The sequence below is a fragment of the Macaca nemestrina genome, chromosome 14 (assembly GCF_043159975.1).
Source record: "Macaca nemestrina isolate mMacNem1 chromosome 14, mMacNem.hap1, whole genome shotgun sequence".
NCBI classification, from domain to species: Eukaryota; Metazoa; Chordata; class Mammalia; order Primates; family Cercopithecidae; genus Macaca; species Macaca nemestrina.
In genome coordinates, this window is record NC_092138.1 from 1,386,236 (window position 1) to 1,409,471 (window position 23,236).

A 23,236-nucleotide genomic window follows, 5' to 3' on the forward strand; every position below is an offset into this window, starting at 1 on the left:
CTTTTAATATACTGTTGAATTGGGCTTGCTAGTATTTTGTTGAGTATTTTGCCTCAATAATCTTAAGCGATATTTAGTTTTCTTTTCTGGTAGCATGTTTCTCTGGCTTTGATATCACCTAATGCTGGACTTACAGACTTAGATAAGAACAGCTCACTCTTCTTCATTTTTTTTTGGAAGAGTTTGAGAAGGATTGGCATTAATCTTTCTTTGAATGTTTGGTAGAATTCACCAGTAAAGACACCTGCTCCAAGGCTTTTCTTTGTTAGAAGGTTTTTGATTATTAATTCAATTGCCTTACTCATTAAAAAGGTCTACTCAGATTTTTATATTTCTTTATAATTTAGTTTTGTTAGGTTGTGTGTTTCTAGGAATTTGTCAGTTTCATCTAGGTTATCTAATTTGTTGGTGTACAATTATTCATGATACTGTCATAATTCTTTTTATTTCTATAAAATCAGCATTGTTTATTTTTATTTCAATCACTTGAGTCATCTCTCTTTTCTTAGCCAATCTAGCTAAAAGTTTGTCAAATTTCTTGAGCTTTTAAAATAACCAACTCTCAGTTTTGTTGATTTCTATATTATTTTTCTATTCTCCATCTCTATTCTAATCTTTGTTTTGTTTTTTTTCCCCCTCTTTGCTAGGCTTGGGTTTAGTTTGTACTTGTTTTTCTAGTTCCATAAGGTAGAAAGTTAGAGCACTGATTTGAGACCTTTCTTCTTTTTTAATATAAGCATTTACAGTTATAACTTTCCTTCTTCACACTACATTCACTGCATCCTGTAAGTTTTAGTATGTTGTTTTTATTTTCATTTGTCTCAAGATATTTTCTAATTTCCCTTGTGATTTATTCTTTGACCCTTTAGTTGTTTAAGAGTTTGTTGTTTACTTTTCACATACTTGTGAATTTTTTTTCTTCTGCTGTTGATTTCTAGTTTCATTCCATTTTGATTGGGAAAGATACACAGTATGATTTCAATATTTTTAAATTTGTTCAGGCTTGTTTTGTGACCTAACACATGGTCTACCCTGGAGAATGTTCCCTGTGCAGTTGAGAAAATATATGTATTCTGCTGTTGTTGGGCATAGTATTCTCTATATGTCTGTTAGTCTAATTGTCTACAGTGTTGCTTGTGTTATTTATTTATTTATTAATTTTCTCTCTACTTGTAATACTCACCATTGAGAGTATAGTATTAAAGTCTCCTACTATTATTGTAGCCAAGATTTTCAAGAGGGTCTTTTTGTTGCAACCTTTCTGAGGTTTTATATGGCTGAGATTATTTCCATTGCACTTTTCATATTTAAATGCCAATCTAGATGAGTGCAAGATTCTAGCTTCAAAGATTTTCTTCTGCAATACTAAAAAAGTATAACTCAGGCTGGGCATGGTAGCTAACGCCTGTAATCCCAGCACTTTGGGAGGCCAAGGCAGGCGGATCACGAGGTCAAGAGATCAAGACCATCCTGGCCAACATGGTGAAACCCCATTTCTACAAAAAACACAAAAATTAGCTGTGATTGGTGGTGCACACCTGTAGTCCCAGCTACTTGGGAGGCTGAGGCAGGAGAATAGCTTGACCCTGGGAGGTGGAGATTGCAGTGAACCGATTGCACCACTGCACTCTAGCCTGGTGACAGAGCGAGACTCCATCTCAAAAAAAAACCCCAAAAAACTGTAACTCAGTGTTTTGTTTTGTTTTGTGAGACAGAGTCTCGCTCTGTCACCCAGGCTGGAGTGCAGTGGCACAATCTCAGCTCACTGCAACTTCCGCCTCCCAGGGTCAAACGATTCTCCTGCCTCAGCCTCCGGAGTAGCTGGGATTACAGGCACATGCCACCATGCCCAGCTAATTTTTGCATATTTAGTAGAGGTGGGCTTTTACCACTGGTCTTGAACTCCTGACTTCGTGATCTGCCCACCTCGGCCTCCCAAAGTGCTGGGATTACAGGTGCATGCAACCATGCCCAGCTAATTTTTGTAAATTTGGTAGAGGTGGGCTTTCACCATGCTGGCCAGGCTGGTCTCGAATTCCTGAATTCGTGATCCACCCACCTCATCCTCCCAAAGTGGTGGGATTACAGGCATGAGCCACTGCACCTGACCAACTCAGTTGTCTTTTTGCAGAAGTTTTTGAAGTGTCTAATATGAATATGTTACCTGTTCATTTGTAAGTGATCTGTTTCTTTCTGAAAGCTTTTAGAAATTTGCCTTTGATATTCCTAAATTTTACTATATAATGTGTCTAAGTATGAAAATGATTCCAATAATAGCTGTATTATTTAACTACGTAAGAATTTGTGTAGTCTCCATGTTTTAGCCAAAATTTTTGGATGCATTGATTTGACTTTGGGTTTTATGAGGGTAGGAACTATGTTTTTCTGTTTCATAGCTATATCTTCAGTGCCTAGCAGTGTTCTTAGTATATGGTAGATGTACTAAATAAATATTTGTTGAATGAATGAATAACTGAATAGTCACCCAAGTGACTGGCAACTTTTCTAAGATTTTCTAAAATATATTATTTCTTTTGTAATTTGTCTCAATAACTAGGGATTTTTTACAGCAGACAAATAAGACATTTAATAGAATTTAACACTAAACTGAGTTAGTTTCAGTAGATGGTCTACAGGTTATAATAAATCTTTAAAAATACATAGTTAGGAAAAGAACCATGCAAATTACCATTGGCTTATACACTCATATCTGAAATCTGAAAGATACTAGTCTTGGTCAAAAACACGTCAGTATGTATTTATACAGTATAGTATCACTCTGTACTTGTACTTGATTTACAACCCTTTCTTCCCTACTAAACTGTGACCAACTTGGAAAAACCACGTTTTTGAAGGAATAATATAGACAACAAATTTGTACTTTACTCCTTTAGACTAGTGATACATACCACTATATAATAAGTAAAATACTTAAAAGCAGAAAAGAGTGGCAATTTTAACTTTTTTCCTTCAGGAATATCCTCTTTTATCAATGAATGCTAAGTTAAAACACAAACAAAAGTGGAAGACAGAATGGGGACTTTCTTCATTTAATTCATCTTTGTTATGGTCTTAGGCTTATTTTGCTTAGTGGATTTATTATTTTCTAATGATATTCAACCATGTGTGAACTCCCCCCATCATCTACTTTTCTTAACTATCATCTAAAAATACAGTACAAATGTCCACCTTTAACAGGCATGTAAATTTTCAGGGTGCCACAGACTTAGGAACTGACATAATCTTTCTTTAAGAAAAGTAATAGGGCCAGTGTGGTGGCTCACGCCTGTAATCCCAGCACTTTGGGAGGCCGACGCGGGTGGATCACGAGGTCAGAGATGGAGACCATCCTGGCTAACACGGTGAAACCCCGTCTCTACTAAAAATAACAAAAAATTAGCTGGGCATGCTGGCGGGCACCTGTAGTCCCAGCTACTCGGGAGGCTGAGGCAGGAGAATCGCTTGAACCCAGGAGGTGGAAGCTGCAATAAGCCAAGATCGCGCCCGTGCAATTGCACTTCAGACAGAGCAAGACTCCATCTCAAAAAAAAAAAAAAAAAAAAAAGTATTAAAAAGGTTGATAGAAAAAGAAAAGAGATCCTCTTCTGGTTGTGAATATAAAAAGCCCAAGGACAATTCACAGTCATACGAGGCCTTATTGTGACAACACTAGGAAATGTATAAAAAATTTAAGAAAATGGTTTCAACAGTGAAATTATTGCAGGCGTTTAGATACTGAGAACCTATTTGTGAAACTGAGCTATATAAATAATTAATAGTAAGAAAAATAAAGTTCATGTTTTTCTACAGAAATTGAATGAATTATAGAAATTTGAGAAGGTGTTAACAATCTTGAAAATATGAATTCTTTGGGTTTTGCATTTCCACTGTGCAAAAGTGGTGTGGGATATTTCAACCAGTCTGTCAAATAATCTATGCATAAATTGGAGGGAGCAGTTCCCCTGAAAGAGTTGCTTTATATTAAAAAAAAATAGTATCCAGTTTAAAAATAAACTCACTTACCTTTTACATGCTTTTTATGTTTCCCTTAATTCCTCAAGTTAATTTCTTTTTAACCAAACACTGTCAATTCCCAGATCATGCCATTGCATTCTAATTTAGGGCAATGTGATAAAAATGATCCTTATAAATGAAGTATAATATTATATTTGCATTCAGAATCAACTATTCAAGTCTGCATATCTTGTAATGGCCATAGAATTCTCTTTACCCTTGTTTCGTGGTACCTAAGCTGTCAATTACTTTGGGAACATTTTTGAAAAGTAAAACTTTGGTAATAATCTTTACAAAGTATATAGACATGGTTTAAAATTTGAACTTAAAAACTTTAAACCATGTCTATATAGCTTCTCTTTTGAAAAAGTCTGCCTTGCTTGAAGAATTTAAGCAATCAGAATTCAATTCAAGGAAAGTTGCCAAAGATGAGGTGATGCATTCTAAAATAACAGAGAGAAAAGTGATCTTCAGCAGAAATCACATAGAATTTTAGACTTGAAATGGATCCTATAGGTCATGTAATCTGAAGACCACTAGGGAAGTCCATGGTAAGAATAGAAAAAATTTTTCACCCTATGATTTTACATATGATTCAAATATGTAATGTTTCCATGCAGATTTACACAATATTATAAATCTACATTTTGGGGGAGGATTATCTTGATGTCCTTCAAATATAATTCATATTACTTTAGAATCTTTACGGGGTGGAGGAGGTAAGATTCTATTATGAATATGTAATTCATTTTTGGAGCTTATTCGTTGGAAAAATACATTTTTGTATTTTTCTAGATGGGAAAAAGTCTTTCTGTGGAACTTGTATCAGCCAGCTCTCTATGCTACACCACTTTTGGATATGTATGAGGGAAGGATAATAAGGATTAAGTCCAAGTATTATTTGTCAATATTTTATGTGAAATCTTATTCAATTCGTAATTTAACTTTCAAGAATTAGTTTTAGCATTTTAAATTTTATTGTAATTAAGTCTGCATTTGTTGTATTTATTAAAGCAATGTTAATCTATTGATTTACGTTTACATTTTAAACATCCTACCTTTGTTTATTTAAAGCTAACAAAGGTGAGTAGCATGTTCTTATACGGGCATGCTAGTGTTTTATGCTGATTATTTTTATAATAAGTTAATCACATATAACACAAATCTCATAAATGTTTCATGTTTATATTTTTTGCATTTGTCATTAAATTAAAATCTGACATTAAAAAACAAAAGAATGCCAAAAGGAATGCTCTGAACATAACCATATATGCATCATTGACATGCAAATTTTGACATGTAAACAATATAATACAATCCTATTCATTTAAAGAGTTAGGATAAAAGCATGTCTAGGAAGGCAGCTGCTTTATAAGTAGTCCTACAAGTGGCATAACTATACCACTTCTTTTATCATTCTAGTACTTTACCACTCATTTGATACTTGACAGCTGTGCGGGGATGACTGGAAAATTTGAATGTGTAAAAATAACTTGTTGGATTGGTTTTTACATTTTTTCTAATTTTAAAGTTTTCTAAAAGTTTTGCATTTTACATTTTGCTTTTAATTTACTTTGAATTTAACTTTGTGTATAGGATAAGAAGTTCAACCCTATTTCCCTCCTCTGTGAAAAAAAAGTTCCATCACCATTTATTCCTCTTTTCCTTTTTGATGTTTTATCAAAATTGCCTTGATCATTCTTGGCACTTCACACTTGCATATAAATTTTACAATCCTCTTGTCAAAGTCCAGGGGAAAAAAACCTGCCAGTAATTTGGCAAGGAATTGCACTATGAATGATTTTGGAAAAACTGACATCTTTATTATTTTTTTATACCATGAACATGGTATATCTCTCCTTCCATGTAAGTTTACAATATGGTTTTATTATTGTCTCTATAAGCAACTTGCACACATTTTTAGATAATTATTAGCTATTCTTACATATTATTGGTTGCTACTGTAAAAATACATTTAAAAAATTATACCCTTCTAACTTGTGTAGCTACAGAAATAGTTGATTTTTATAAATTGCACTTGTATCCTCAAACTATGTTGAATTCTCTTATTCTAAAGATTTATTTGCATATCTCTTGCTTTTTGTGTGAATAATAATATTGTTTGTGAATAGTAGCGGTTTTGAGTCTTCCTTCTCAATATCTATAATTTACATATAGTATCTTTTATTATTGAAATGGTTAAGATCAATGATGAGTAGAAGTAGTGATAACAGACATCATTGTGTTTATGGTTTTAATCTATTGTCATTAACATTTCATCATTTCTAACATTTCATCTAACATTTCATCGTTAACTATCATGCTTGTTGCAGGTTTTGAATAGATATTCTTTAATAAAGAGTGTCTTTATTCCTTAACTTAATAAGTTAAGGAATTTTCCTTTATTGCTTTTTATTTATTTATTTTTTTGAGACGCAATCTCGCTGTCACCCAGGCTGGAGTGCAGTGGCGCGATCTCAGCTCACTGCAAGCTCCGCCTCCTGGGTTCACGCCATTCTCCTGCCTCAGCCTCCCGAGTAGCTGGGACTACAGGCGCCCGCCACCACGTCCGGCTAATTTTTTGTATTTTTAGTAGAGATGGGGTTTCACCGTATTAGCCAGGATGGTCTTGGTCTCCTAACCTCGTGATCCGCCCGCCTCGGCCTCCCAAAGTGCTGGGATTACAGGCGTGAGCCACCACGTCCAGCCCTTTATTGCTTTTTTGCCAATATTTGGTTGGATTTTAGAAAATTTTTTGGTTCATTGAGATGACATAATTTTTCTTCTTTATTTCTTAGAGTGGTAAACGTCACTACTAGATTTTCCACTTTTAAACTATATTTGCATTCCTGAGATAAACCCAACTTGGTCATGATGCATTATTATTATTATTATTATTCTTGCTAGTATTATTCAAAATTAGATTCAGTTGTCCAGTATTTTGTTTAGAATTTTTGTATATAACTGTAAGTAAAATTTGCTTATGATTTCATGTGTCATGGTGTCCTTATTAAATTTTGCTATCAAGATTTAACCAAGTTTATAAAATAAGTTGGGGGAAGTGTTCCTTTTCTTGTATTCTCCAGAAGAGTTTATGTGATATTTATCTATTCCCTTTGACATTTGGCAGAACTTTCCTGTAAGTCACTTATGTCTGGTCTTTTCTCAGAGGGACATTATCAACTACTGACTCAAGCTTCTCCAATGGTTATAGATTTCTTCAGTGCTTCTTTTCCTTTTAGTTTAGTTTTTTTTTTTTTTTTTTTTTGGCGGAGTCTCGCTCTGTCACCCAGGCTGGAGTCCAGTGGCACCATCTTGGCTCACTGCAACCTCTTCCTTGCGGGTTCAAGCGATTCTCCTGCCTCAGCCTCCTGAGTAGCTGAGACTACAGGCACGTGCCACCATGCCCAGCTAATGTTTTGTATTTTTAGTAGAGACAGGGTTTCACCGTGTTAGCCAGGATGGTCTTGATCTCTTGACCTTGTGATCCGTCCACCTCAGCCTCCCAAAGTGCTGGGATTACAGGAGTGAGCCACAGTGTCTGGCCCCTTTTTAATATATATTTTTAAGGCAGTGTACATTTAAACACTTTGGCATGAAATCATTTTTATTATACTCCCATATTTTTCTAATATTTGAATTCTCTTTAACATTGCCCTATTTTTCATTCCTAATGTTTGAGTTTTTTCTCTACTTTTCTTGATTCATTTCACCAGTGGTTTGCCTACTTCATTAATCTTTTTCAAAGAATCAACTTTTGGCTTTGTTGATCATCTCTATTGTGTTTTTTTAATTACTCTTTAACTTCTGTTTTTTATTTTTTCCTTTTATTCTAGTTTCTTTAGGATTAGTTTGTTGTCCTTTTTTAAAGTTGGAAGCACAGACAATTAATTTTCAGCTTTTCTTCTTTTTCAATATAAGCATTTTTTACACTTTAGCAATGTCCCACAAACTTTGATACGTAGTATTATTACTCAGTTCTAATGGATGTTGAAACAGCAGGACTCTGGGGATGAAATATGAATATAAGTTCATTTATTTGAACAATATTCATTCAAACCCACTTTGAGAACCATTTTTTTCTTCATATTCTTGAAAGGCGACTAGGAAAAGTCTCATGATTCTTCTAGTCTCTCTTGATAATAAAAAAAATCCTGCGGTCACTTCTAGCCACTAAAAAGAGACAAACAAAAAGTTAGTTTGGTAAAGTCCATGTAATGAAAAAAAAATTAAGACTTCAACACTTGTTCAACCCTAAAGACTTCTCCTTTCAGAGCTCACACTTGGTACAGGCAAGTGGTTGGCAGGGGAAAATGTGGGGGTGATTGCTTCTTTTATATGATTTATGCCTCACCTTCCTCTTCTACTTTCTAAGCTGCTTCCAACTTCTTTAGGGTTGATTTGGAAAAAGAGATAAAAATAAGGAACGAGGGCCAGGCGAGGTGGCTCACTCCTGTAATCCCAGCACTTTGGGAGGCCAAGGCGGGCGGATTACTTGAGGTCAGGAGTTTGAGACCAGCCTGGCCAACATGGTGAAACCCCGTCTCCACTAAAAATACAAAACTTAGCCAGATGTGGTGGCGCTCGCCTGTGGTCCCAGACGCTCGTAAGCTGAAGCAGGAGAACTGCTCGAACCTGTAAGGTGGAGGTTGCAGTGAGCAGAGATGGCACCACTGCACTCCAGCCTGGGTGACAGAGCAGACTCTGTCTAAAAAAAAAAAAAGGGGAACAGGAAAGGTCTTATTTAACCAGCACTGCCGTGAGATTGCAGAGGTTCTCCTTGGGTGTCTTTCTCTCTTGGGTGCTTTTCTGTGTTCTTCAAAGTCACTACTTTCCGTTAGACATCCGGCTGTTCAGATCTCCTCCTGGGGTCATCTTGATAGTTCCGCTGGCTTTCACTTACCTATGACCTACATTTACACCAGAGGAAATGTGCATCCTTTCCTAACAGTAAACTCTGGGAGTGAAGTGGCCCCAAAAGTGTGAATCTTTCCTATTACATTTCAGAGCAGTTAGCCATCCATAGTACCTCCCCTTCAGATATCTAAAGTTTGAGTCAAATAGTTCACCATATCCCACAAATTCTAGGGAATGCATACCAAAATTTCCAGGTGATCCCTCTGAAGCCCCTTTTGTTTATCTGGAGGAGAGACATGCCACTGCAATAGCTGTGTCAAAAACATCTTCTCTTCCTCTAATCTCCCATTGCCAATCCTTTTATATTCTACATGTAGTGAGGAATTAGGATAGTAGAATCTGTGTTAATGACTTCCTTTGGTAATCTTACATGGAATATTACCTTATAAGAAAATGTGGGCTTTGTCATCTTAGGACCAGCTGAAACCGTCTAAACACATTCCATTTTTGGGGTCTGTTGCATATTTACTTTCTAGTCTTCATCATTGTTGGGAACAGGCCCCCCAAAATCTGGCTATAAACTGGCCCCATAACTGGCCATAAACAAAATCTCTGCAGCACTGTGACATGTTCATGATGGCCATAATGCCCACACTGAAGGTTGTGGGTTTACCGGAATGAGGGCAAGGAACACCTGGCCTGCCCAGGGCAGAAAGCTGCTTAAAGGCGTTCTTAAGCCACAAACAATAGCATGAGCAATCTGTGCCTGAAGGACATGCTCCTGCTGCAGTTAACTAGCCCAACCTATTCCTTTAATTCGGCCCATCCCTTTATTTCCCATAAGGGATACTTTTAGTTAATTTAATATCTACAGAAACTAAGTTATCTTAGTTATAATATCTACAGCAAGCTAATGACTGGCTTGCTGTTAATAAACACGTGGGTAAATCTCTGTTCGAGGTTCTCAGCTCTGCAGGCTGTGAGACCCGATTTCCCACTTCACACCTCTATATTTCTGTGTGTGTGTCTTTAATTTCTCTAGTGCTGCTGGGTTAGGGTCTCCCCAGCCGAGCTGGTCTCGGCAATCATGATTTTTTCTCTGGCTCGTAAGTTATTTAGAAATGTGTTTTTACATTTCAGAATATATCATCCTTAAAAATATTCTTCAATACTGATTTCTAGGTGGAGAACATTTTTACCTCCTTGGTTTAAAAAAAAAAAAAAAAAGAGGCTGGGCATGGTGGCTCATGCCTATAATCCTAGCACTTTGGGAGGCCAAGGCGGGTGGATTGCCTAAGCTTAGGAGTTTGAGACCAGCCTGGGCAAAATGGTGAAACCCCATCTCTACTAAAAATACAAAAAAATTAGCTGGGCGTGGCAGCGTGCGCCTGTAGTACCAGCTACTCGGGAGGCTGAGGCAGGGGAGGGTGCAGTAAGCTGAGATTGCACCACTGCACTCCAGCCTGGGCAACAGAGCAAGACTCCATATCCAAAAAGAAAAAAAAGCCATTTATCATTTATGTAGTTAATTTATTTGTCCCTAAAGCTTTTTGCATTAAAGCTTGTTTTGTATAATATTAATATTTTGAGCTACCCCAACTCTTTCATTTTTTTGCCTCCTAGTCTCCATTTCTTTAGACTTTTCTCTTATGTTTTCTACTGGGCCTTTTTGTCCTGCATTTTGGATTGTTTATTTAGATCTTTCAGTTCACAAATTCTCTAGTAGGGTATGTTGAATTTGCTCTTTAAGTTACCATTGAGTTTTCCATCTCAATAATCAATTTTATTTTAAGAAGTTCTGGTTCTTTTTAAAAAATCTGTTTTAACAATGCCTTGTTTCCTAAGTTTTCAGTTCAGTTTTTAAAAATATCAACATGTATTTTAACCACACTTTATAAACCCCTTTCTATCGATTACTTCGATTAGCTAAAATTTCTAGGGCTCTATTTCTGTTGTTTGTTTTCTCTCCTGGCCCTTGTTCATGATGGCTTGTTTCTGTGTATGTTTTGCAGCTTTAGGGTTGTGAATTGTTAGATGAGACTTTATCTCCAGAAATTCCGAGGAGTCCTTGTTTTAACGTTTCCCTCTAGAAAGGATGTGCGTGCTTCTTTCTAGCAACCTAGATGCAATTAACCGGGCACTACATTACGCTACTATCTTGGCTTGGGGTTTCCTAGGTAATGCAGATTGTATACATTCAAATCCTAAATTTGAGGGCATAGCTGTGGTTTCAACATTTCAGATGGAATTAACAATACCCCTTCAAAAGTCCCATGCCAAGACAGACAAATCCTTCTTCATCCTCCTCCTTTTCTGCTGTCCAGACTTTTTTCTTCTAGCTCACCTTGCAAGCTTTCTGATTTCAAATGAGAGGCTCCGTTTCAATGTGGGACGTTGTGGGAGCTTAAGACTATGTCTTCTGCTCCCAGAAGCCTGTTAAAATCCAGACCTTTTTGTAACTGAGCCAGACAAATGTGTCTAGGAAAGGAGTGGTATAAGTGCCATCTTAATAAACTAGTTTTCAGTTCCTTCCTTATTTTTGGTCTATGAGTATTTCACATACTTCTTGAAAGCTCAGCTATGTATTTTGAGATTTATTTTTTATTTTTTAAATGTTTATAGATTCAGAGGGCACAGTACAGGTTTGTTACATGGATATATTGCATAATGGTAAGGTTTGCGCTTCCACTGTACCCATCACTCAAAAAGTGAACACTGTTCCCAATAGATAATTTTTCAACCCTCACCTCTCTCCCATCCTACCCACTTTTGGAGTCCTCTGTGTCTATTATTTCCTTCTGCATGTCCATATGTACCTATTAGTTAGTTCCCATTTTTAAGTGAGAACACGTGGTATTTGATTTTCTGTTTCTGAGTCATTTCGCTTAGAATAATGGCACCCAGCTCCATCCATGTGGCTGCAAAAGACATGGTTTAATTCTTTTTTTTTATGGCCGCATTATATTCCATGGTGTTTATATACTACATTTTCTTTATCCAGTCGTCTCTTGATAGACACTTAGATCGATTCCATGATGTTGTTATTGTGAACTTCACTGTGATAACATACAAGTGTGGGTGTCTTTTCAATATAATGATTTACTTTCCTTTGGATAGATACTCAGTAGTGGGATTCCTGCATCAAATGGTAATCCTATTTTTAGTTCTTTGAGAAATCTCCATACTGTTTTCCATAGAGGTTGTACTAATTTACATTCCCATCAACAGTGTATAAGCATTGGCTTTTACATCTTGAGAGTTTTTATAAACATATTTCAACCAGTAGTTCTTGGTGTTTTGTTGCAGGATTTTTATACTTATCTGACATGAGGTATTAAATGTTCTATTATTTGAGTCTATTGAGTCTATGAAGTAAAAATGGTGTTGCTGAATATTCTAACACTTACTCTATATATCTTTCACTATACCTCGTTCAAGCCTCAAATTCTTCTTTCTTTGGCCGGAGCTTTTTTGCTGTGTTTTGCTTTATAATTGTGGTAAGAAAGAACACATTATATAAAATGTACCTTCTTAACCATTTTTAAGTGTATGGTTCAATAGTGTTAAGTATGTTCACATTGTTGTGCAACGTTGAGTTTTAAACTTTAAGATTTAGGTTATTTGTGGCAAGGAAGGAGAGATCTATTTTATCTTCTTTCTCTTGCCTTCACTCATCTTTGCTTCCTTCTTCTTTTTTTTTTTCCATTGGCTGGAACAATGTATGAATGGAGAAATGCTGCAACCTAAAATCATCTAACTGAAACTCAAAGACTTAATTTCTCGTGTTGTCTTAAGAGTTTCACATCTATTTTTCCTGGAGCCTTTTTGCTACATTAACTCACAATTCTGGAGATCTGTCAATCACATACAGATATGTATTTGACTCTTGTAGTATGAAGATAAAGAGAGACTATTTTTTGGCAAATTACTGGTGGGTTTAACCTTCCTTCCATGAGCCTCTTTTGAAATGGCTGTGTTATCACCATCTGTGTTATTTTTTTCTCTTCTGTAGTTATAATTGGCTTAATTTTTGCTAGATCCTCCTTTGCCAAAAGTTTTGTATGTGATTCAGTTCATTTATGTGATTTATCTAACATCACACATATTAACTACAGGAATTCCGTAATATTTTACAAGATATTCAATTTAACTTTGAAGTGACTGGACTGACAGTGGTAGATGTCACAATATCAGCACCTACACAAGGATGTCAATGCAGAGACAAAAGCTACTGTTAGGTGGGGGAAGGAATATTTGAGGATATCTAGTTTTATGAGGCAACTAGTTCACTAGGACATATTTTCATGTCATGATTATTTCTGCTTCAGTATACATTGTAAGTACAGCAGTGAGGTTAAATAATAAACACTCAGAAAATGAGGTATCCTCCTCTTTTGTTAGTCACAAGGGTATTCCTTCAACCAGATGATACCTTCCATTTAAACCAAAATTTATTTCTGAATTTGCTTATCCCTTCTAATTAGAGGTCAGCTCTGTCAAGAGCTACATCTTAACTCAATGGACCTCTGGAAAAATAAGACAAAATTAAACAACTAGTCATTTCAGAGAGGGAAAAAAAATCAAACTTCTTCCCTGGTAGTTGTAGGGGAAAAAAATAAGCTTGATTAAAATGTCAATTTGCATTTTGATTTTAGAGACAATGTGAAAAGAGATACAATCCATCAATAACAAGAAGCAGATTTTTCTAGATTTTAAGATTTCCAATATCAAGGTGTATGTTAGAATCAAGAATTACAATTATAATCAGTAGTGTTTTTTGCTGTGTCGCCAGATTGGAGTGCAGTGGTGCAAACTTGGCTCACTGCAACCTCCGCCTCCCAGGTTCAAGCGATTCTGCTGCCTCAGCCTCCCAAGTAGCTGGGACTACAGGCACGTGCCATCACATGCCCAGCTAATTCTTGTATTTTTAGTAGAGACGGGGTTTCACCATGTTGGCCAGGATGTTCTCCATCTCTTGACCTCGTGATCTGCTCACCTCGGCCTCCCAGAGTGCTGGGATTACAGGCATGAGCCACCGCGCCCGGCCTATTAGCCAAAATATTAAACTGACATAATGTCTATGTAGAATGCAACTTTCGAGTGGATGCATTCCATTGATAATAACAGTAATAACAACACATATATTCCTTACTATGACCAGTCACTGTTTTAGGAGTTTTACTCATCTTAATTTTTACAATTACCCTTTTTAGGTAGTTTACTATTATTAGTCTCACTGTTACAGTGATCGGTGAGGACAATAAAACAGAGAAGTGACCTGGCCAACATCTCACACAGAGATGGCTGAGTTAGATGTTTCACTTAGGCTTAAAGTTACTACCTGGTGGTAAGCAAACAAGTTATATTTTAAATGAAGCATTTTATGAACACATACTACTGGTTTTTAGTATCTGCCAAAGAATTGAGATCTATTTGCAGAGCAAACAGCCATATTGTTTTCTTAAGACACTACTGTAGGCAGAATAATGATCCCCCAAAGATGTTTATTTCCTAATCTCTGGAATTCGTGAATATATTAGCTTACATGGCAAAAGGATTCCGCTGATGTGATCAAGGGCAGAGGCCTGGAAATGGGAAGATGATCCTGGATTGCTCAGGTGAGCCCTCAGAATCTTTTCCAGCTGCCATCAGCGGTAGACTTGAGGATGGAAGGGTCGGAGATGGCACGTCACTGGCTTTGAAGATGCAGGAAGGGGCCAAAGGCAACGAATGTTGACAGAAGCTGGCGAAGGCAAGCTAAGGATGGTCCTGTGGAGTCTCCAGAAAGGAGTGCAGCTAAGGTTACACCCAGTAGTACTTCTGACCTACAGAACCGCGAGACAATAAATGCAAGATGATATATTTGTGCTGTTTCAAGCTACAAAGTTTGTGGTCACTGGTTATTGCGGCAATAGGGAACGGATACAGGCCCCGTCAGGTATTTCACTCAATCCATGAAATACCTTAGAGTATGCAAATGGTAACAAGCGCGGAAGCCACTTACAGATCCCTCTGTCTCGCTGCCTGGGAGCGTCAGGGGCCGTGTACCTCCTGCACCTCGCGGGTGGGCGCGGCTGCCTCAGATGCTCCGGGCTCAGAGCAGACGGCTGAGTCTCCCGCGTTCAGCGACCCGCCAGAAACGTCAGAGGGACGAAGGAAAACTTTACACTTTAACAGTATTTTTACGTTTATTCCCAGCAAATGTTGTTGGCTTTGTATTTAAAGTATTTATGATTCACTACAAAGTGTAGGATCCAAGAAAACGCGCTAGTTTCACTTGGCACCTGTGGGTGTCCCGGGGAGCTCTCCAAGGAGGGACTGGCTCCTGGAAGTTCCTGGGGTGCGGCACCACCACGGACGAACCAAGCTCCACCGAGAAGCCGAGAGCCGCGACCGCCGGGACGCCCTCTGCCAGGCCTCCACCGCCTCAGTGGCCCTTCACAGCCACTGCCTTCCCAAGCCCCCCAGTTATGACCAGCGTCGCTCAGCGCCCGGCCCACCCAGCGACCTCAAACCTCGCGACACTCGCAACTCCCGCGGCCCTTCCTGCTACAGGCCTCCTAGGGGCGAGACATCGGGAAGATGGCTCCGCCCACGGAAAGGAAGATTTCGTTCTCGCGAGATCCCAGTGACAATTCGGCAGCCCGTTCTCGCGGGATTTTCCAAGGCCGGGATGGAAGTTGCGGGGTTAGGAGACTGAGGTCAGATCCTGAGGAGGAGATTTGGGGGTCGCAATGCTGGCCTCGTGTTCTCCACCGGCGGCGGCGGAGCCCGAAAGAACTAGGTGAACACCGCCTTGCCAGCCTCACACAGCGTCCCGTGGCTCTGCCGCCGCTCCGGACGTCGCCCTCCCGTTCTCCTCGGGTTCCCTTAGTCGCTGCCTTAGCTGGGATCCCCCTCCTCCTTCCCGTGGCTTCGGGTTGCCGGAGAGCGATGCTCGGAAGGCGACCGGAAGTGGCGTTGGCCGCCATTGGCCCACCGGCCAGCCACCTCGCTGTCCTCCGCCTTCCGGGTGTTACGTGCAGCCGGGCTCGGCCCCTCCCCCTGGCCGGATGGATCCCTCGGCGCCACAGCCCTGCGCGGAAACCGCGGGCAAAGGTACCAGCTCCGCGCTCGCCCCTTACCCAGAGGCCTGTCTGCTGCGTCGCGTTGGACCAGTTCTCGCCGGTGCCCTTTGGGTTGGGGTTTGCCCTGTAGATCGTCTTCAGTGACAGCTGCAGATTGTGAACCCCCTGCAGGCCTGGGACCAAATCTCCGATTCAGTGTTGAGAACCTGGACTCGGGGGTCAGCCCCTGGGATCTAGTGCTGCCTCTGACAGTTACTTGCTGAGCAACTTTGGGCAGGTTCCTCATTTGTAAAACTGGGTTCATTACTAGGTTCTTGTGATTTTTAAATGACGTGGACAATACGCAAAGCATTTATGTGACCCCGCGTCTGGCCCATATTAAGCACTCAGTAAACGTCATTTTCATTCTTTATCGTTGTATGCCCAGTTGTTAGTGAATGGCAGACGTTTGTTGTAAGTAGGTAAATGAAGGTTGAGATATTTAGTTCAGTGGAGGTTTATTGCCTATTGAGTCAGGGCATTATATTCTGCCTTAAATAGGAGGTTTAAAGAAGGTGTGATAATCTACCACAAGTCATCTGGGATGCCTTCTGGCACCCAAGTGAATAGCTTTCATTAATAATTGTGCTGTATAACAAAAGCTACCAGGTATTGAGTGATTTTCCTGAGCCCACCAATATGCTGATTGTTTAACTACTTGCTTTCTTTTGAGGAAGTTATCAATCTCATTAACTAGATGAATTCAGAGCTAAAGCTCAGAGAGGGCAAGTTACAAGCCTGAATTCTGAGGTCTAGGAATTGATGATGCTGTAATTCAGGGGCCACACATATAAATACCTATAGGAGACTGGCAGCTAAAAATAAATAGATGAAGCTGCCAAGTGGAGATTATGGTGACTGGGACGTTCATTCCTTCTGATAGATCTAGTCACTCTGGTATTTATTGGTGGAAGGAGCAGAAAGCTCCAGGGCCCCGAGGTAGGAACATGCTTGAGGAATAGCGAGGAGGCCATTGGAGTGAAAGAGGGAGAGAGAGACCCCATCACCAGAATGAATTGAATTGATAATTAGTTTAAACCAAAACAAATGATTTCGACTCATTAAATTATAGGAGACTTAACCCTGTTAAATCCAACAGGAAATCCTCACAATTTAAGCAGTTGTTCTGTAGTTTGGATATTGAGAGATTCCATTTCTAACTCAAACTTAGCTGAATTTTTTTCATTCTAGAAATTACCCAAACTCAGAAACCAAAAATACTCCAATAAGTTGTGTGATTCCCTTAAGGTTTTTTTTTTTTTTTTTTTTTTGCGCTTGCTGTACACTTATCTGAAATACAGTTCTTAGACCCCTTTCCCTTTTAAATTACATTTCTCAATACTCCCTTCTCATAGCATTTTTCTTCCAATGCACTTTTTACAGTTATGTATATGTTTATGTACTTTTTAGTTTTCTCTCTCGCAAGATACCAAGGATCTATGAGATCGATAATTTGTAATAGGCCAGGCGCAGTGGCTCACACCTGTAATCCCAGTACTTTGGGGAAGCTGAGGCTGGAGGATAGTTTTAAGTCCAGCCTGCAAAGTAAACGAGACCCTGTCTGTGCTAAAAATGAAAATTTTAGCCAGGCATGTTGGTGCACACCTGTAGTCCCAGCTAATCAGGAGGCTGAGGCGGGAGGATGGCTGAGCTCAGGAGTTGGAGTTTACAGTGAACTATGATTGTGCCATGACACTCCGGACTGGGCGACAGAGAGACTCTTGTCTAAAAAAAAAAAAAGAAAAAGAATGTGTAATAAATTCACATGTTCATTGAATGTCTGCTGTGTGACTCTGTGTTGGTCCTGGGGATAAAATTTATAACAGTACAAACTTTTTCTTGGGAAGGAAATTACTCTCTAGTGGAAGAAAAAGACAAAAACAAGTGGACATGATAATTAAATGTTATGGTAAGTGCTACAGAGGCAATAAAATGATGAGATATAGAATAATGGGGTACCCTACTCTAAATAGGTGGACTGGGAGCAGAGAGCCTGGTTAGGCTTAATTTAGGGAGAGTTGATGGTGGCATGCTTTAAGACAGGTCAGCAAACTACTGTCTGTGAGCTAAGACTGGTCTGACATTTCTTTTTGTAAATAAAGTTTTATTGGAATACAGCTCTGCCCATTTGTTTATGTATTGTCTGGTTGCTTTTGCATTACAAGGGCAAGAGAATGTATGGCCTACAAAATCTAAAGTAACGAATAGCTAATGACTGACTCTACAGAAAATGTTTGCCAGCCCTTGCTTTAGTGAGATGGTGGCATGGAGGAGAGTGATTCATTTTTGAAGTAAAACCAGGCCATTCTGACAGACTGGATGTAAGGAGTAATATTAAATGAGGTTTAAGGGCTAACTAATGGTTTTCTACCTTGAAAAGTTGGTTAGATGATGATGCCAATTAATGAGATGCAGGAAAACTATTAGTCACCATCATTTTTGACATTAGTTTTCTTCATTTTATACCCATTATGTGGTATAATATTTGGTGAATAATTTGTGCTTAAATCACGTGTGTTGAATAATTGATAATAAAATGAGTCTTAAAAAATGATAGGGGAGGCAAACACATAATGGGAAAAGTAAGTAATGGGTTAAGAATTGTATAAGGGTTGCTTTAGGTTTTAAGGTGCAAATAGTACTGTTATGAAAATAGGGCCCATTGACCTATATGTTGTTTTACTTGTACAGTGGATCAAGGCTTTAGTTTGACATTAAAACACTCTTTTAGAATGGTGTAACAGTTGTCAACAGTTTGGGTCCAGAGATTAGAGTGGGAGAGAACGTTTTTCCCTGTGTACTCATTATTGTTATGGTAAAACAACCTCATCAAAGTTAGTGGCTTTACTTTTGAAGAACAGCTGATGGATGAGGAACATAATGAACTATTCTTGCTTTAGATAGTATAAACATGTCATGTTGTAATCTTGAGTGTTACAAAAATCTAACTCGAGGTCATCAGGAAGACCCTAGGAAACTGCCAGTGGTTATCTGATCTCAGTGAGAAATGTTTAAGAAAAATAATTCCTAGTATTCTTATATTTGTGGCCATAGAATTATTTTTGGATTCTTGCCATAAGATTCCATTTGGAAAATTATTTTTACTTAGTTTTTTTTGATACTTTTTAATTGTATCGGTAGTATACTCTATAGACCTCCTCCTCATTCATAGTGGTATATTTTCTGAGAAAATAAAATAGATAGCTGTACAGTTAATCTCAGAATAAGTTCATAGAGAGAGAGGTAATACTCTTAGCAAAAAGAGATCTTAGAATTCATCTCTTCAAATAATTATTCAAAACCCAGAAGAGAAAAAGCTGTGACATCACTGTAGTTGAATTGGAGGTTCCTGTGGTTAGCTGTATACAAGCAGTGGTTAAAGTAAAGGTTTAGAAGCAGCAATATTGCAGTGAAAAGAAACAGCTGTTTCTAGAGAAAGGCAATGGAATAACTATAAAAAAGCGGACAGATGAACCACAAAGCATTGCTGCCCAGAGGATTTTAGTTTACTCATTACCAAGTCCTATTCACGATTACTCTACCATATCATGAAATATATGTATATATATGTTCATATGTCAGCAAGAATATTTTAGTTGGTGGTTCTCAACCCTGGCTGTGCGTCAGAATTATCTTTTGAATTCAACAATAACAACCAAACAAAACAATAAAACCAGATGCCCATGACCCCTATCTACTGAGTAAGAATCACCAGAGGTGGTGTCTAAGAATGTACATTTTTAAACTCCAGGGAAGATGATGACACACAGCCAGGATAGGAGCCACTGGAAATAAAGTATGTACCCTTTATTCTGTTTATTATAGGAGAATATCTGAAAATATATTTTAGAAAAATATCTATACATGTTATAATTTATCTTGTTCCAGTTTTTTGGAAAAGGCATTTATGTGAGGTATGTATTTTTTCTCATAGCTGTGGATAAATGAGGTGTTACTTTATAAGCTAGCTTTGGAAACTTTATTTTCTTTATTATTGCAGACATATGGCATCCAGGAGAAAGATGTCTTGCCCCTTCTCCAGATAATGGAAAACTTCGTGAAGCAAGCATAAAATCTGTCACAGTGGATGAAAATGGCAAGTCATTTGCAGTTGTCTTATATTCAGATTTTCAAGAAAGGAAAATACCTCTTAAACAGCTTCAAGAAGTAAAATTTGTTAAAGATTGCCCTAGGAATCTTATATTTGATGATGAAGATTTGGAAAAACCTTATTTCCCAAACCGAAAATTTCCATCATCTTCTGTTGCTTTTAAATTATCTGACGATGGAGACTCTATTCCTTATACCGTCAATAGGTATTTGAGAGACTACCAAAGAGAAGGAGCCCAGTTTCTTTATGGACATTACATCCATGGAAGAGGGTGCATTCTTGGTGATGACATGGGACTTGGAAAAACAGTACAGGTATTTATTTTATGTTATAATTAAAATTCAGTAAAGTCACTTTACTGTGTACATGAGCAGATACTATCTGTAAATCTCTATTTTTACTGCTGTTATGGTAGCTATTTTGTGTGTGCGTGTGTATGTTTGTGTTTGTCTCACCAACTAGATAGTGAAGTCCTCAACACAGTGTCTCAGTTATTTTACCATTCTTCAGTACCTATGAAATATTGTATTCAAAAATAATGTTTTGGTACTACTTGGTTTGATTTCACCTTTGATAATACAGGTACTAAGATATCAGTATATTGGAAGTCATTTAACTTTCTTAATACTTTATGGAAGGAAAACATTCTAATGTTTGCTATGCATGGCTAAATTGTTCCTATAGGCCTTTTGTGCGTATTGTTTGAAGTTTATCATGTTAGAAGTTTCTTAATCTGGAATCCCTGGGTCACTAGGGGTTGTGTTTGCGAACTTTAGAGAGACTTCCAAATTCCCTAAAATGTATACTAGAATTTGTACACACACATACGTTCCTAAAGAGGCGATTTGTTGTAGTTATCTGTTTCTGTATAACAAATTATGCCAACATTTAACAGCTTAAAACAGTATTCATGTATTGTCTCACAGTTTCTGTGGGTCGGGAATCCAGCTGCTGCCTAGCCTGGTCCTCCAGCTTTGCCTGTCACAGGGCTGCAGTCATCTCAAGTTGACTGGGGAAGATTCACTTCCTAGCCCACCTGTTTGTTGGCAGGATTCAGTTCCTTGTTGGGTTCTTGGCCTCAGTTTCTTGTGAGCTATTGGCTGGAGGCCTCCTTTGCTTCCTTGCCACATGGGTCTCTTCATGGAGCATCTCACACAAGGTAGCTTGCTTCAAAAAAGGAGAGCAAGTTGGAGGGCAAGAGATAGCACTGGTAAGACAGAAGTCATGGTCTTTGGTGATGTAATAACGGAAGAGACTTCTCTCACTTTTGTCGTATTCTCTTCATGAGAAGCAAGTTGCTAGGTCCAGCCAGAACTCAAGGGAAGGAGATTAAACAGAACTGGGAATACAAAGAGGTGGGTATTATTGGAAGTCCTGTCAGAAGCTGCCTACTACAGGGTCTTTAGCTTTCATTAGATTTTCAAAGAGGTTTGTGATCCAAAAAGAACAGAGTTTTGAATCTAGATTTTTTTTTTGGATACGGAGTCTTGCCCTGTCGCCCAGACTGGAGTGCAGTGGCGTGATCTGGGCTCACTGCAAGCTCCGCCTCCTGGGTTCACACCATTCTCCTGCCTCAGCCTCCCCAGTAGCTGGGACTACAGGTGCCCGCCACCACGCCCGGCTAATTTTTTGTATTTTTAGTAGAGGCGGGGTTTCACTGTGTTAGTCAGGATGGTCTCCATCTCCTGACCTCGTTATCCACCTGCCTCGGCCTCCCAAAGTGCTGGGATTACAGGTGTGAGCCACTGCGCCTGGCCTGAATCTAGATTTTATACTAAACAATCACTTCAGATTTTCAGGAGTGTGTGCCTAGTTTGTGATTAAGTTATGCTGCTTCCTTTCTTATTGAGTTTAACCTATTTTCTTCTTCATATTACGTCCATTAGTTATTGGAACTCAAAGGTAAATGAAAAACTAAATTTAACCTTTATAAATAGCCAAATTTCAGACACCAATGATGGAATAAGGAAAAATAAAAGAAAAAAAATAGCCAAATAATGCTACTGTGTGTAAAGGTCTGGTGTGAAAAGCTAGGCTAAAATAAAGTCTTTCAATAATCATATTACCATTAACCCTACTCTATGTTCCTTCAAGTCTGGGATAGTTTAGACCTGCACATTGGATGTCCTAAATGATTGTTTGTGGAATAAATGAATTTGCTTTTCATTTATTCCACAATCATTTAGCACGCCGGCCTGTAGGTGGAGGATAGACAGCAAGAATAAAGAAAGGAACCTTCAAGAAACTGCTATTGAAACTGACCCAACAGTCCCACAGACAGTTTTGTTTTTTTGTTTGTTTGTTTGTTTTTGGATAAACATAGAAACTGACCCTTCTGGTCCTAAAGCTTTAAACTTATATTTGTTTCATCTGAGTTCCTTCTTCAGGAAAGGACCCCCAGGCCTCTCAAACAGTATCAAAGAACTGAAACTCACCAGATCATAGAGTCCAGACAGTGAGACACCAGGCCTCTCATTCATCAGATTACTTCCTTAGCCCTCCCAAGTTCGTGTTTTCCCATACATTGTTACGTTTGTTCCCTGCTGTAAAAACTCCTAATTTTGGTCAGGGATGTGGATTTGAGACTGATCCTTGGCTACAGAGCCTGATTAAAGCGTTTTTTGTTGGCAATATGTGTTGTCTCAGTGATTGGCTGTCTGTATGGTGAGTAGCAGGTCTTAGACCGAACCCGTGGTATTTCAGTAACAGCATCTGTGACCAAGGTTACAGATGAGTACTAGAGGAAAATTAATTAATTAATTAAAGCCCTGCTGTAACTATTTTCACGTACACTTTTACTGTTTTTGCCCGTGGTAGAATGTTTGTTACCACAATTCTTTGATTAGCCAATGCATGTTCAACTTCAAAATAAGAAACATGAGACTGGGTTTGGTGGCTCACGCCTATAATCCCAGCACTGTGGGAGGCTGAGGCCGGCGGATCACAAGGTCAAGAGATTGAGACCATCCTGGCCAACATGGTGAAACCCCATCTCTACTAAAAATAAAAAAATTAGCCAGCGTGGTGGCGCACGCCTGTAATCCCAGCTACTTGGGAGGCCAAGGCAGGAGAATCACTTGAACCTGGGAGGCAGAGGTTGTAGTGAGCCAAGATTGTGCCACTGCACTCCAGCCTGGCAAAAGAGCGA

At 38.7% G+C, this 23,236-nt stretch overlaps 1 protein-coding gene and 2 long non-coding RNA genes across 10 annotated transcripts in view; 1 reads left to right on the forward strand and 2 right to left on the reverse strand.

The window, feature by feature from the left end:
* LOC139358064 (uncharacterized) overlaps positions 1-15,863 on the reverse strand; it is a 74,505-nt gene extending 58,642 nt beyond the window's left edge. The window contains exon 1 of the long non-coding RNA XR_011612272.1: positions 15,753-15,863. This is a non-coding gene — a long non-coding RNA (uncharacterized lncRNA). The remainder of the gene's footprint in view (positions 1-15,752) is intronic.
* On the reverse strand, positions 7,257-15,388 carry LOC105498927 (uncharacterized). The gene is made up of 2 exons (XR_011612271.1): positions 14,417-15,388; positions 7,257-8,187 (listed from the first exon to the last, which is right to left on the reverse strand). It is a non-coding gene; the product is annotated as an uncharacterized lncRNA (long non-coding RNA).
* The window catches only part of LOC105498929 (ERCC excision repair 6 like 2), a 153,296-nt gene continuing 145,555 nt past the window's right edge, over positions 15,496-23,236 (forward strand). For 2 of the 8 annotated variants that reach the window (XM_071077446.1, XM_071077444.1), the window contains exons 1-2: positions 15,501-15,969; positions 19,978-20,402. In XM_071077446.1, coding sequence (XP_070933547.1) covers positions 15,924-15,969; positions 19,978-20,402 — 471 coding nt within the window. In that variant the 5' untranslated portion in view covers positions 15,501-15,923. Of the gene's footprint in view, positions 15,970-16,009; positions 17,887-19,977; positions 20,403-23,236 lie in introns of those variants that run through there. The other 6 variants (XM_071077447.1, XM_071077440.1, XM_071077445.1 and 3 more) reach the window with 6 other exon arrangements.